At 39.4% G+C, this 13,827-nt stretch overlaps 3 protein-coding genes and 1 non-coding gene across 7 annotated transcripts in view; all 4 read left to right on the top strand.

Annotated features, from left to right (window-relative positions):
• Positions 1 to 1,855: 1,855 nt before the first annotated feature.
• Positions 1,856 to 4,679, top strand: rplp0 (ribosomal protein, large, P0). The gene is made up of 8 exons (XM_041980580.1): positions 1,856 to 1,917; positions 2,221 to 2,328; positions 2,443 to 2,618; positions 2,875 to 2,962; positions 3,517 to 3,663; positions 3,776 to 3,961; positions 4,073 to 4,213; positions 4,463 to 4,679. The coding sequence occupies exons 2-8, from the start codon at positions 2,275 to 2,277 to the stop codon at positions 4,613 to 4,615; spliced, it is 945 nt and encodes a 314-aa protein (XP_041836514.1). The 5' UTR covers positions 1,856 to 1,917; positions 2,221 to 2,274; the 3' UTR covers positions 4,616 to 4,679.
• LOC121637595 lies at positions 3,309 to 3,435 on the top strand. The gene has a single exon (XR_006009901.1). It is a non-coding gene; the product is annotated as a small nucleolar RNA SNORA63 (small nucleolar RNA).
• A 480-nt stretch (positions 4,680 to 5,159) lies between the features above and the next one.
• On the top strand, positions 5,160 to 7,418 carry golga7 (golgin A7). 2 transcript variants are annotated; one of them, XM_041980581.1, is made up of 6 exons: positions 5,160 to 5,304; positions 5,672 to 5,794; positions 5,878 to 6,030; positions 6,156 to 6,283; positions 6,949 to 6,956; positions 7,248 to 7,418. In XM_041980581.1, exons 1-6 carry the CDS (start codon positions 5,296 to 5,298, stop codon positions 7,292 to 7,294), a joined length of 468 nt encoding a protein of 155 aa, XP_041836515.1. In that variant the 5' UTR covers positions 5,160 to 5,295; the 3' UTR covers positions 7,295 to 7,418. The 2 variants fall into 2 exon arrangements, with proteins under 2 accessions (XP_041836515.1, XP_041836516.1); XM_041980582.1 differs by lacking the exon at positions 6,949 to 6,956 and having other exon boundaries at positions 5,161 to 5,304; positions 6,156 to 6,257; positions 7,329 to 7,418.
• Positions 7,419 to 8,598: 1,180 nt separating this feature from the next.
• The window catches only part of r3hcc1 (R3H domain and coiled-coil containing 1), an 8,095-nt gene continuing 2,866 nt past the window's right edge, over positions 8,599 to 13,827 (top strand). Inside the window, exons 1-8 of one of the 3 annotated variants that reach the window (XM_041980579.1) lie at positions 8,599 to 8,798; positions 9,122 to 9,192; positions 9,902 to 10,039; positions 10,299 to 10,869; positions 10,986 to 11,161; positions 12,007 to 12,077; positions 12,166 to 12,261; positions 12,408 to 12,548. In XM_041980579.1, the coding sequence (XP_041836513.1) occupies positions 9,149 to 9,192; positions 9,902 to 10,039; positions 10,299 to 10,869; positions 10,986 to 11,161; positions 12,007 to 12,077; positions 12,166 to 12,261; positions 12,408 to 12,517 (1,206 nt within the window). In that variant the 5' untranslated portion in view covers positions 8,599 to 8,798; positions 9,122 to 9,148 and the 3' untranslated portion in view covers positions 12,518 to 12,548. Of the gene's footprint in view, positions 8,799 to 8,880; positions 8,897 to 9,030; positions 9,193 to 9,901; positions 10,040 to 10,298; positions 10,870 to 10,985; positions 11,162 to 12,006; positions 12,078 to 12,165; positions 12,262 to 12,407; positions 12,549 to 13,827 lie in introns of those variants that run through there. The other 2 variants (XM_041980577.1, XM_041980578.1) reach the window with 2 other exon arrangements.

Here is a 13,827-nt window from a genome sequence, read left to right as displayed (position 1 = left end):
AAATATAAAATATTTATTTCTGGCATTGTTTTTGTCAATTCCATGCTTTCAATTTTCACACAAACTATTATTACTGTGGTGCATCATATCAGCTGTCGAGCACACATGGAATATATTAAAACAGTTACAAATGAGGGAAATATACAGGTCCAAGTTACAAAATGATAAAATATAAATGCATTTTAATATTTAAAATTTGAGATTAAGAGTTGAGAATCACGAAAACCCACATCATTCATGTATCATGTTGTAAGGCGCAAACATTTGGCTTTTAATTGTTCTGAAAAAGAAACGTGAAACAAAAACAAACATTGGGCCACAGTCCAACTGGTCCCATAACTTAATACACTTGAGAAACACAAGGACAGAACAGCACATCTCTTTGGCGAGGAGAGGTGGCAACATGAAGCCTGTGCTGAGCGAGGGCTCGAAGTTTCACAGCAAGATCAGGGCCAGACTGTTGGTTATCGAGAACCTCCAAGTACTCCAGGTCCTGCAGCTTGTGGAGGCACAAGAAGTCTTTTTCCGGCACATGTTCATGGCGAAGTTTGAGACTTTTGAGCTTTGGGAAGAGTTGTGGGATTTGAGCAACGTAGGCTCCCAAATGTGAAGGCCATGCGTCTATGTGCAGGTGTAGCAGATTTGGCACCTGCACTGCTATTGCTGCCATGTCCTCTGAGGATAACCCTGCAACACACAATGTGAGACTGGTCACGGTGGCTGGGATGGAGCTGACGTACGTCGAAACAGGAGGACCCTTGACAACAACCAGGGTTGACAACTGGGGGAGATCACGCAGCCATGTTTTCAGGTGAGGAACATGCAATGATCTTCCTTGATGCACCTCCTGATGCGAATGGTTGTAGAAAACGGCAAGATTATTCAGGCAAGGAATCAGCTTCATTACATCTTCTGGCAATGAATGATATGAATAATTGACAAGTTCCAAACTTGACAAACCAGAAACTCTCCCATTGTTTGTTACATCTCTGCCAGAGTCATGAAACGCATGTTTCATAGACAAGGAGAGATGCTTCAGTTTGGGAAGCCGAAAAAGTAAGGTCTGCATAGTCCAAAATAACACTCCGAATGATAAATCATGCCAAGTCAGAGATATAAGATTTGTGAACTGGCACACTGCATTAAGGATTTTACCCTTTGATGTGGTTGAACCATTACCACAACATATGCTTAGGTGAGTCAGCTGCTGGGGACGAGACATCGAGCTGGTGTCGAACAACAGATCACCGCTTCTTACTGCCAGGCGTTTCAAATGTGGAAAGTAATTTAGAAAGCTGAGGGCCGCTTTGATGCTTTGCTCAATGACGATTGTAGTGAGAGTCGGAAGGGACATTGCGAGGTCTTTCCAGTCTTTGGCTTTGGTGCTCCTCATCACCGCACTTTTGACTCTTCTGCGACGGAGAGTGGCCCAGAACTTAGCGTTGTAAGCACCATTTCTAAAACTCAAAACTACTGTCCAGTCTTTCCAGAGGGACCAGTGGTCGATAAGTTTCTTGAAATACTTGCAGGATGTCCGGACGCTGAACTTGTCTCCCGCTGTCAGATACCCAAAAACGTGGCTCCAAACCTCGGAAGGGATTTGTACTTGAGGTTGTGTCATCGCTGTTTTGTCTCCAAACAGATGTGTTAGTTAGCAAGCGACAAAAACAAGTACTTCATCGTTTTGAACATCAGAAAAATCACTGTTGGCGCGCCACGCTTTCTTTCTACTTGAAGTTGACACGGAAGTACTGGTGGCGTATTGCGGCTGTGCGGCCACAGCTGTGATTGACATGAAAATTATCCAATAGGTGTAAAGAGAATGCCAACTTCTGTGCTGTGATTGGTTATTTGTGTTGTATATAAACTTATCGCGCCCTTCCTCTTCCTCTTTCTTTCACGCGACCCTAAAGCGCAGTGAGTAATTTTTCTTGTCCTTTCTGAGCGCCCTTAAACTTTATTATTGGTGCCGTTGTATTAAGTAAATATTTTAGACATACAATATAATCATATTTGATGCTTTACGCCATGTATGTCGTGTGTCCTGGCAGAAATATAATGCAGTTTAACCAAGCGTGGCCCTTTACGCTATTGCTAGCTTTCCATTAGCCGGCTAACATTAGCTGTCGACCACATGTTGGAGCTTTACATGGTTTCATTCTTTGTCGTTGTGCTGCCTTCAAAGCCCATTTACTAATTGTTTCTCCTCCCCGGTTGTAGGTAATACCTTGTCTTTAAACCAGCTGTTGAGCGATCCTTGGAAGCACTGTCAAGATGCCCAGGGAAGACAGGGCCACGTGGAAGTCCAACTATTTTATGAAAATTATCGTAAGTATGATTTATTTTGGATTATAAAAACTATAACCGCTCAGTGTGAATGTTAGATGTTTTCGTACAGCCTTGTAATGAAACTTGTCTTGACGTTCAGTGGTCTGTTTACAGCAACTTTTGGATGATTATCCAAAATGCTTCATCGTGGGGGCAGACAATGTGGGCTCCAAGCAGATGCAGACCATCCGTATGTCTCTGCGTGGAAAAGCTGTGGTGCTGATGGGTAAAAACACTATGATGCGCAAAGCCATCCGTGGCCACCTGGAGAACAATCCTGCTCTGGAGAAGTGAGTTTGCTGGCCCTCAACTTTTGATACCTTAATTAAAATTTCAGTATAGCAGGTTATCTACTGTACAGCTAGTGTGGTGCTGTGTTGTCGTTCCCCCTGCTAAAAGTAACATGTTTCCAGCTATCCCTGTCTGACTACATTCCCGTCAGCCAGGGACGCAAGGTCTCAGACACTCAATAAATGTTGAACTTAGGTAAAAAAAAATAAAATAAAAATGTTCACATGCATAATGAAGATTTTAATTATTTGACAGGCTCCTGCCCCACATTAAAGGAAATGTGGGCTTTGTCTTCACCAAGGAGGATCTGACTGAGGTCAGGGACTTGCTGCTTGCCAATAAGGTAAAGACAATCTCCGAGGAGAAAACAGAACAAATAAATAAAAGGTTCTCTTGCATATGATCTGTGCTTTTAGACTATATTCACTTTATTCTGAAGTTACTCTAATTTTTAGATGCACATGAGCACAAACTTAATTAGTAAGGATTTGTTACACAACTGGAATGACTGAATGAATGAATGGAGTACAAACGTCAAAACGCTGCAAAAAGAAAAAAAATAAATAAATGCAATCTGGTGATCTAGAATGTGTGTCCTAGGCCTGGTTTTATAAACTGGGTTTGGCTGAAGTCTGAAGTCAACAGTTAACTGGTGATGCATTGAGCATCTAAATAAAATAAACTTAATTATGCAGGAAAGTTACAGTGCAGCTTGTGAAGTGCTGTATTGTCGTTCCCCCTGCAAACATTAACCTGTTTCCTCGCTATCCCTGTCTGTTAATCTGTTGGCTGCCAGGGACGTAAGGTTTCAGACATTCACATATTGAAATCTGAATGACTCATTTAAGACTTTCCTCTAAAAGGTGACTAATAGAATGTTTCTCTGGTTTATCCCAGGTACCAGCAGCTGCCCGTGCTGGAGCTATCGCTCCTTGTGATGTGACAGTGCCAGCCCAGAACACTGGGTTGGGTCCTGAGAAGACCTCTTTCTTCCAGGCTCTGGGTATCACCACCAAAATCTCCAGAGGAACCATTGAAATCTTGGTGAGTTAGACAGAGTTTACATACTTTGTTAAAATTGCCATATAGCCACTTTGAACCAACCAACCATATATATCTGAATAGTAGCATCTTATAACTATTTCTTTCTTCCCAGAGTGATGTTGGTCTGATCAGAACTGGAGACAAGGTTGGTGCCAGCGAGGCCACGCTGCTCAACATGTTGAACATCTCACCCTTCTCCTTCGGACTCATCATCCAGCAGGTGTATGACAATGGCAGTGTTTACAGCCCTGAGGTGCTTGATATCACAGAGTCTTCGCTGCATGTCAGGTTCTTGGAGGTGCGAATTTTATTTTTATATATATATATATATATTTTATTTTTTTTTTTTTTCTGTAGATATTGTGTGTAAATTGGCAGTTCAATATACAAAACCTTTTGAATTTTCCAGGGTGTGAGGAACATTGCTAGTGTGTGTCTGGAGATTGGCTATCCCACGTTGGCTTCCGTCCCCCACACTGTCATCAATGGCTACAAGAGAGTCCTGGCTGTAGCTATGGAGACAGACTACTCCTTCCCTCTGGCAGAAAAGGTATTGTGTATACAGCAAAACATGCATAGTTGACTTGCAGGGTAGGTTTCGATGTAGCCCGTTTAGTGCTGCATTGCTGATCAGCCTGCAAAGAGCAACTTGTTCAATTATATCCCTGCTGTTCAGGCTTTCTGGCCAGCTGGGGAACTTTTTTATCAGACAGTCCTTAAAGATTGTTTGTACATGGGTTAAAATATAATTTGAGCTTTCTTATGAATCTAAAATTGACATTTACAATTTTCCCCACAGGTCAAAGCCTACCTGGCGGATCCATCTGCTTTTGCTGTTGCAGCAGCACCTGTAGCAGCTGCAGAGACTGCTGCAGCTCCAGCTGCTAAGGAGGAGGTTAAGGAGGAGTCTGAGGAATCTGATGATGACATGGGCTTTGGTCTGTTCGACTAATATCACAGCGAATGGAACCTGTTTTGAGTCAAATTAACACCATGATTCAATAAACTCTTTAACAGCATATTTTGTCTATTTTGTTTTTCCCAGTAAAATGTGTTTCACAAATAAGTTTTAAGGAGGTTCTGCCACTCAAATGGTAACTGATCAGGTGGGCTTTTAGGGTCAAACTTGGGACTAGACTCCAAATTGCCAAAAATGAAAATAAAATGGAAAATTTCAGCTGAGCCGCACAGAGATGTCAATTAATACGTAGTACCTTTTTACCGGAAGCTTGTCTGTGGGGGAACCGGAAAACTGGGTGTGTCAGCCTTCAAAATAATGTGCAGTGGTTTCTGTTCGGTGTCATTTTAGATTTTGACATGTAATGTACGTAGATAAACAATTTTAGCTTAATTCCCCAACTAATGTCATAATTTTAGGGTGTTGGCATTAACTGGACCTCTTTTTCACCAACATTAAAATTACAAATGTCTAGTCAGTTGGACTTGTTAGTAACGATGCCTCATATTTTTTAGTTGAACACCTTGTATTTATTCCTATCTGAAAAGTAAGTAATTGGGTAAACATATTGGTACAGTATTTCACACATTCGTGTACAAAGTACATTTATTGTAAAATGAACTGTACCGGAAGTTGGATTGGGATGCGCAGCAGCTACGGGAGAAACGTCCGCTATGGCTGAGGTGAACTTTTATGTTAAATTCGTTTTTAAAAAGATTGTCGTCAGAATGAATCATTAGATAAATGTGCAGTTTAATAGTGGTTTACTGTTTTGGGTGTCCAAAACGAATGTTGTCGTAGTTTGTACCATCGTTGAATGCTTGGGAAATATAAGCTAACGTAGCTAACGACATGGTATACCGTAGCAGATTGTATTGTGATATTTGTTTTAAGTATGGGTGGCGTTATAGTCCATTTAGACGAAAGACAGCAAACATACATTGTATTTTAATGATTCAAGCTTATTAAAAAAAAGTACATGACTAACGTTGACAATGTTATTGTTAGCTCATTTCCCACAGTTTAACTTCTCCCTCCATCTTTGTTCAGACTCACAGCTTGCAGGATCTCCAACAGCCAGCTGTTTCCTCTAAAGTGTTCATACAGAGAGACTACAGCTCAGGAACCATATGCAAGTTCCAGACCAAGTTTCCCTCTGACCTGGAATCAAGGGTATGTACAGTGTTAACCTGGAAGGTGTGACGGTTTTCTCTGTACTTTGGGATTGTGAATGAAAACTGTTGATGTTGTTTCAGCTCGATAAGCAACAGTTTGAAGAGACCATCCAGACACTCAACAACCTGTATGCAGAAGCAGAGAAACTGGGGGGGAAGTCTTACCTGGAAGGGTGTCTGGCTTGTCTGACTGCCTACACCATCTTTCTCTGTATGGAGACACACTACGAAAAGGTAAAACTGCTTCAATGAGATGTCCCACATGGCATAAATTCTTCTTAGTTGCTCTCATAGAGTGCGAATGTTTACACATTTTGTGTGTATCTTAAAGTGATATGCTCTTCTCTGTTTCTGTACAGGTGTTAAAGAAGATTGCGAGATACATTAAGGACCAAAATGAAAAGATTTATGCTCCCAGGGGTTTGCTGCTGACAGACCCCATAGAAAGAGGCCTCAGAGTTGTATCCTTAACCTGGCTAATACTGTCCACAGTATATTATACACTGCCTTACCGAAAAAAAAAAGAAAACGCTTCCAAAGAAAAAGGTGACACACACATATATTTTGTTGCACTACTTTTAGCTTTGATTATGGCACATATTCACTGTGGCATTGTTGCAGTAAGCTTCTGCAATGCCACAAGATTTATTTCCAGCCAGTTTTGCATTAATTTGCCACCAAGATCTTTTAGTGATGATGGGAGAGTCCGACCACTACTCAGAGCCGTCTCCTACATATTCCAAAGATTTTCATTGGGTTTCACGTCTGGACTCTGTGGTGTCTAATCCAAGTGTGAAATGATGTCTCATGCTCCCTGAACCACTCTTTCACAATTTGAGCCCCACGAATCCTAACATTGTCATCTTGGAATATGCCTGTGCCATCAGGGAAAATCCTTTGATGGAATAACCTGCTTATTTGACATATTCAGGTATGAGCTGACCTCATTCTTTAGGTTGCTGAACCTTGAGCTGACCAAGCTTTAAGTTCTACAGTTTTTTTTTCCTTTTCCTTTTCTTTGATTTGATTTCACCAAACGTTTAAGTGATTACCAAACAAAGTCGTTTTAGATTTTTTTTACAACTACATTTCTTCCTGAAAGATGATGGTCCCCCAATATCTTTCCAGTTATTATTGGGGCATTGGACATTTTATAATCCAATTTTAGTAGTTTCTGCAATCTCCTTAAATGTGTTATCTGCTTTATGCCAATAATTCGATAATTGAGGGCAGTGTATGAACACTTGATGCATGTTGATAGGAGTGGAGTCAAGAGTATAGACTGCATGTTTGCTCTTGTTTTGTTTTTTTGTCTTTTCTTCTTCTTGCCTTTGAAAACTATTTGTGTTTGCTGAAAGTATCTCTGTGTCCTTGGTATAAAATATGATATCCCTACATTTTTTTGCAGTTTTACTTGGAGAGACATTATTCTTAAATTTAACTGTTGGTCGAAATTGTCTTAAAAATAATGAATCCCTCCCACACAAGATGTGTGTGACATTGTGCCATTTCCTTAACTTGCCATTTTCCAGGTTGAAATTACCATCTTTGAAGACAGAAGTATTGGCTCCGGCAGATAAAGTGTCCAGCAGGATGTCATTCGGGTCCATTTCTGATAAAAAGTCAGCTTCATTCGGGAAAGTTTTTTGGACTTCCAGTGGGATGTTCGTCATTATTAACAAAACCAGAAATTTTCAGTGCAGGTGGGGTGGGAATCAGAAATGCCTTTGTCATTATAAGTGAATACAGCTAAATTAAATTTCCCCTACATGTTGCAAACATTTTTTAAGCCAAATCTGGTCTTTGTGATTCCGTAATTTCATGACTACATTACACTAACACGTAAGAACAACAAATTTCTGTTGTCTGTCTTATACTTTTGCTCTTTCTCTCTTACTTCACTGATGACTCTGACATGATGCTCTTCTTCTGTCTGACTATATTCAGACCTCAGCTGAATGATGTATATACTTTAAATCTGATCCATTTTCCTGTTATTTATAAGTACTCTACTGTCTGCCTCCTTATAAGTTTGTACATTTGTTATCTTCTTTTTATACACAAAAAGTTACCTGAATCATAACCTATTGATGAAGACCAGTCTTTATGAATTGTCATTGTATTAAATGTCATGTTTTCACCACAGAATTTACAAGTGATTCGATGTGAATATATTGCATTTTAAATCTAAAATCAAGATATGTGGTTACCAATAATCAAAAAGGATGCAGATTGGGCTCAAGTTGTAGGCCAGGTCTGTAAACTGTATGGTCATTGGTAGTTCTCCACAGTATTAACATGATGGTTGCAGTGTTGTGGAGACAAATGTTAAATAATGTGAGTTTTTCAGGTGGTGGATTGTATCCTAGAAGTGGTGAACTCAAATTTTTGTGACCTCAAAGATGGAGCAAGTTTTTATCTAAACCTAAAACATTTTGAGAACTCTTGTATTTTACAGGAGTTGGAAATCCCCCAAATAATAAATTGCACATATTTCTCCACATATTCATGTTGCAAATGTTGACCTCGTTCTTCTTCACTAAATATCATATAAATTGGAAACAGGTGATTGTTGTGGATGTTTGATACAACTGGTCTACCTTATTGACATGTTTTATCTTAATAAATAACATTTTCTTGAAATATGTTTATTGTTTTATTTATTTATTACTTGTGGGTTTTTTTTTTATCATTATTTCAAGAAAAAAACGAATTGCTTTAAAGAAATGAGTGCGTTTCTAACTTGCGCTTACCATTACTTTTAATCTGAAAGAGTCTAAACGGACGTGGTGTCTTTTGGCGTGAAAGGAAAAACTGTTTCCGGGGAGCAAACATGCTAGCGCGTCTCTGAACCGTCCGAGTTCTCACCTGCGACCATAGCATCTCTCCACCAACCTCTGGTCCGAACAAACGCCACACGTCAACCTTGACAGTTACGGCTAGAAGTGGGTAAAATCTGGTACACGTGTGACATTATTACACGTGCGTGGACGTTGACCAAAGTAAGCTAGCATTGTTTAGAGTTTTGAAAACGTATTTTCTGAAGACGTGAACTTATCAAAACATTGTTTATGTTCTGCATTATTCACATATAATCAGAGTGAGTGTCAGTGCTGTCTTTCACATGTTTGACCCAGCTAACGTTTTGGTGGAAATTAATATGTTTTTGAGTTATGTTGGAGATATTCTGGCTAGTTAGGACAGTAATAATAAACCTTACCCTCCTGTCAACAGGACCTCTCTCTCTCTCTCTCTCTCTCTCTCTCTCTCTCTCTCTCTCTCCACCCTGGCATTTCCCCATTTCGATGGCATTTTTCTACCTAAGCAAGAAATTCCATTTGTGCATAATGTCATGGATGAGCTGGAAACACATCTACAGAAAAACAATTGCAAAAGGTAAGTATGGCTTACGACAACGATACTTCATTCCATTTCACAGGTCTCTGACGTACCGTTTTAAAGTACTATCATTTTACAGTATTACCATTAACCCAAGGCACAGGGACTTCATGTAAAACAGCTTTCATTATTTCAAAATAAAATCTGTCAAGGCCACTAAACCTATTTTGGTTTATTTACTTGCTGCACATGTTCCTTATGTGCAGTTTACTAATGTGTTTATATTTTAATGACAGAATAAATAGAATAGGTATAAATTATTACTAAGTTGTCTGGTACTCAACAGACCAGTTGATTATAGATAATTAAACCACACACCACCTTGACTTTGTTTAATGTAGTTAGATCTATTTATGTTTTTGATAACATACTCAGTCATCCTTAGCATGAAGGGTACCGGTGTTGCACAAATTTATGTAAAGATTTTCCGCCAATTTTTTAGAAACTTTTGTTTTTATCCGTTCAGATTTTCTAGGGCTAGTCATTACTTTTCAACAACCTTTTCCATTTTGAGAAGACTCCTTTACATTGTTAAGGTCCTCTGGTGATTATTTTCTATATGGACAGATGCAGCCCATGAAGTAGTCCCAAAACTATTCCCCGAATACTGGTGTTCACAGATCATTTTATGATTATGCTCATGCAGTGATAAAAAGAAATTTAACTTGTCTGTTATTACTGACATGTCCTCTCTGTCTCTGGTCAGTGTGCTCTTGTTCCCCCCATTACCTAGCAGACTGCGATACCTAATTCACAAGACCACAGAGGATCTGCCAGAGCTCACCACCTTCTCTGTTGGGGACAGCTGGTGCCGCAGGGTGGTGGTCTGCCATTCTGAGCTCAGGTACATAACAAACCTAAATCTATATTGCTCAGTTATATTTAAAAACAATTAAAAACTAGACTTTTTTTTTAAATTCAGTGTGATGATGCAGTTTGTACAAATAAACCAGACTTTTAAAGTTTGAGCGGATGTGAGATACTTGACACTGGCTAATTAGATAAATAAATAAAGTAACACTTCATTATGAGTAACATTACATTTTACAAGAGTAAGCCAGAAATTGAGATTTGATTTTTGTTTTCTGCTTGTTTTCCTGAAGAAATGTATTAGAAGATGACAGTGATTTTGAAAGTAACAGCTGCTTATATGAAGAGCCCCCAAGTAGCCGGGTGGAGATGGAAGGCAACGTAAAGACTAAACCTTCAGTCCCATCGCGGAGCCGAGCACCTAAAAGGCCTGACCAGCCCCTGTACATGCCACGAGCTGCTCGGGAGAGACTATCTTTACAAAACACACAAGGCCCCACATCAAACACAGACTTAGAAAGCTCAGCTAATTGTAGCAGCGCCTCTACCAGCAGTTCATCAAACCCTTGTTCTTGTTCCGAAACTACAGAAATTACAACATTCTCATCCACTTCCAACCAGGAATCATGCCTCGGTGTAGTGGATGGTATTCTTGACACTTCTGCAAACAGTTCAGTGCTGTGTCATCAGGAGAAGAGGCAAAAGCAAGCACTGAACATGCATGAACATGAGGGTCTTGTTTGGGAGCAGACGCAGTCCTGTTTCGCTGACATGAACTTGGAGGATGACAAGAGACAGGATCTCGCTGGTGTGCCACACAGTGTTCAGCCAGAAGATACCGACGCAGATAACTTAATTGAGCAGGTAAGTTACAGTTAATTGGATATAGGTTCTTTTTTTGCTCATTGATTTAATAAATAATGATAATACATTAAAAAATAATCTCTTCATTTCTCTGTTCACTTCTCTTGTTCTGTCAGATTAAGGCACATCTGAAAGAAGCAGATAGTGTTTCTATTGAACACGTTCACAACGACTACTCCGTCTATGAGAACATTTCACTCAACTCGGATGACTTTCGGCATGTGATCGAGATCTACGACTTCCCAGCTATGTTCAAGACAGATGATCTTCTGGATGCTTTCACAGAATACAGGTTTGAGCCCAGAATTTAGATCCTTAAACTCTTCCAGAGCTCTGTCCATAAATTTCATAAAAATCTATCATATGCTACTCTCAACTACACCAAGTAGGGCTGGCTATCAGCACTCATTTCCTGCATGGCAACATCATTTTGTTTCATTTTTAAAAATTCAGTGTTTGTTGAACACGGTGGAGTCCACAGCGTTAGCTGCTCATGTGAGAGGTAATAAGCTGCTAACTAGTTTACAAGTAAATGTAATCCAGTGGTGAATGAAAGGATCTGAATTTGGCAGTATCTCAGCGAGGGAAGCTGATATTAGACAGAAGCGACGCAGGAAAACTTTCATTTGTGCTAAGATCTCACTGAGCATTGGAAAGTCACACTAGAGTAGGGTCGCTGGAAAAGGAAACAAATTAAAAAATTTGATCTCCAAGTTTTATGAATTGATCTTGGATAAATTAAATTTGAATAAATTAGATGAATTGATTTTTTTAATGCTGCTCTAACAGGCTGAAAACATCTGCTATAAAGTCTGCAGTTGTACTGCTAGTAAACTGTTAGTTTTACCATTTTACCATCCATTTACCATTGATGCACTGATCTGCACTGAAAATCTTGCCTCCTTTTTTATCTAAATTGGAATAATGAAAAAAAAAAACAAAGTAGCCTTTTATCGCTAATTAAAAGTAAGATCTCGGTGCTCACAAAGTATATTTTACTGTAAAAGTTCCCTAAAAGTGTTCCTTCATTTTTATGTGACTATTTTTTTATTTATTTATGAAAGAGACTGTAAAGTATGATGATATGTTTTCAAATAACTAAATAAAATTTTAAAGTGCCTATCTGTCCCATTATAGTGATGGTGGAATGAAGATCAAGTGGGTGGACAACACACATGCTCTGGGGGTTTTCTCCAGCGAGGCAGCAGGTCAGACACTTCACTGTTCAGTCATTGTGATGCAAACTTGGAGGTTAAAAGCTGAGACTAAAATCTGTATTTGGTGTGTTGTCTGCAGCACTGCATGCCCTCTCCATCTGCCACCCATTGCTGAAGGCACGAGCACTGTCTGAAGGGAGTAGAAAAGCCCAAGGGAGAGCTCTCAGACGGGCTGGTAAGAAGATGCACTTTAGCTCCACAGCTGCTGTAAATAAAATACTTGCTGTGTTTGGGGATGCTAAGCTACAGTCTTATTATTTTAGCAATATTCTGTTGTCTGCTGATGTTGTAGTAAAAGATTATTTTTGTTCCTTTCTCTAGAATTTATCCAGCCAGTGAAGGAACGTCCCAGGACGGACTGTGCCGTTGCCAGGCGGATGGTGACCAGAGCTTTAGGCATACGGGGGCGAGGCAGAGTGCAGAGATATTGAGATGATTTAAGCCCATAGTTGAACACTACAGGTGAGCTAACAAGCTAACTAACATTTTAGGTTCACACAGTAAACACATTGGTGTTGTATGAGGATACTGGTAATTAATTTAGTGTGATGGGCAGTTTAAAGCGACCATGCCATACCATACCATACCATGCCACTTCTTTTTATAGAACACTTTTAAAAACAACAACAAAGCTGAGCAAAGTGCTGCACAGTAAAATCTAGAATTAAAAGAAGACAGGGTCAACTATAACAATAACCACTGGATAAAATAGCAATAAACGTAATAAAGAAGTTCGAGAAACAAATAAAATCCACAAAGCAAATAAAATTACAGTCAGTGTCTCACCAGGCCAGAGAGTAAGCATGTGTTTTTAAATGAGATTTTAAAAACAGCGAGTGAAGAAGTCTGTCTGATATGTGTTGATACAGGCGATCATTCCAGTCTCGCAGCAGCAACTAAAAAGACTCCGTCATCTCTGAGTTTTGTTCTGGTCTTTGGAACGTATAAAAGCCTCTGGTCAGCTGATCTAAGAGAGTGAGATGGTTGATATGGGTGCAGCAGTTCTAACAAAATGAGGCAACACTATTACAATACTTTAAAACAAAAGACATTTCAAATAAATTCTAAATTTGAGAGGAAAACTAGGGAAACGTTGACTGATCCCAGACAGGAGCGCATAACAGGAACCAAGTCTGGAAGTTATAAAAGCATGGATCACAGTTTCTAGGTTTTTTTCTTGTTAAAAGTCACCTCAGCTGAAAAAAGAGAGATTTGACCACGGAGTTAACATGGCTGTCACTAAAAGAGTGCATGAAATTCAAAACTATAAGTTTTTTAAATTTCTCCAAGATTTGTCATGTGCATTACGGTGCCTGAAACTGCCCTGGAGGTTCTGGGGTCTGAGATTACATTACAGTCATTTAGCTGACACTTTCATCCAAAGCAGCTCACACCGGCAGCAGCGTTAACTGGAGGGTTAAATTGGCCCCCTATTGGGACTGAACACTGGTCCCCCGAATAGGAGACAGATGCTCTACCAATTGAGCAAATCATTCATTCACCAATACATTCACCATTTTGTCACCAAGTTAAAACTGTGGCCATTACTAATCAAGCTTTGGAAAAATACAATTAGTATTACAAATAAAAATAAAATAAATAAAATGTGGTGGATACAGCACTGAGACAACAGGGGAAATGTGGAAAAAAAAAGATTAAATCTGACTGGCTCTAATAGATGGACAGAACTCAGAAAAGGAACTGTATTTTTTTTTTTTTTTTATCAGAAAGTAATAACTGA

This window comes from Melanotaenia boesemani, chromosome 3 (genome assembly GCF_017639745.1).
Source record: "Melanotaenia boesemani isolate fMelBoe1 chromosome 3, fMelBoe1.pri, whole genome shotgun sequence".
Lineage (NCBI taxonomy): Eukaryota > Metazoa > Chordata > Actinopteri > Atheriniformes > Melanotaeniidae > Melanotaenia > Melanotaenia boesemani.
Note: the sequence above shows the minus strand (reverse complement) of the source record. Positions and strands in the feature narration are given on the sequence as shown.

What these genes read in the sequence shown, in the direction of transcription:
- rplp0 (XM_041980580.1), top strand. Translation starts at nt 2,275, where the DNA reads ATGCCCAGGGAAGACAGGGCCACGTGGAAGTCCAACTATTTTATGAAA. An exon ending in ACTTGCTGCTTGCCAATAAG is followed by an intron (nt 2,963 to 3,516) that starts GTAAAGACAATC and finishes GGTTTATCCCAG; the next exon opens with GTACCAGCAGCTGCCCGTGC. An exon ending in CCTTCCCTCTGGCAGAAAAG is followed by an intron (nt 4,214 to 4,462) that starts GTATTGTGTATA and finishes TTTTCCCCACAG; the next exon opens with GTCAAAGCCTACCTGGCGGA.
- golga7 (XM_041980581.1), top strand. An exon ending in CCTCTGACCTGGAATCAAGG is followed by an intron (nt 5,795 to 5,877) that starts GTATGTACAGTG and finishes ATGTTGTTTCAG; the next exon opens with CTCGATAAGCAACAGTTTGA. An exon ending in TGGAGACACACTACGAAAAG is followed by an intron (nt 6,031 to 6,155) that starts GTAAAACTGCTT and finishes GTTTCTGTACAG; the next exon opens with GTGTTAAAGAAGATTGCGAG.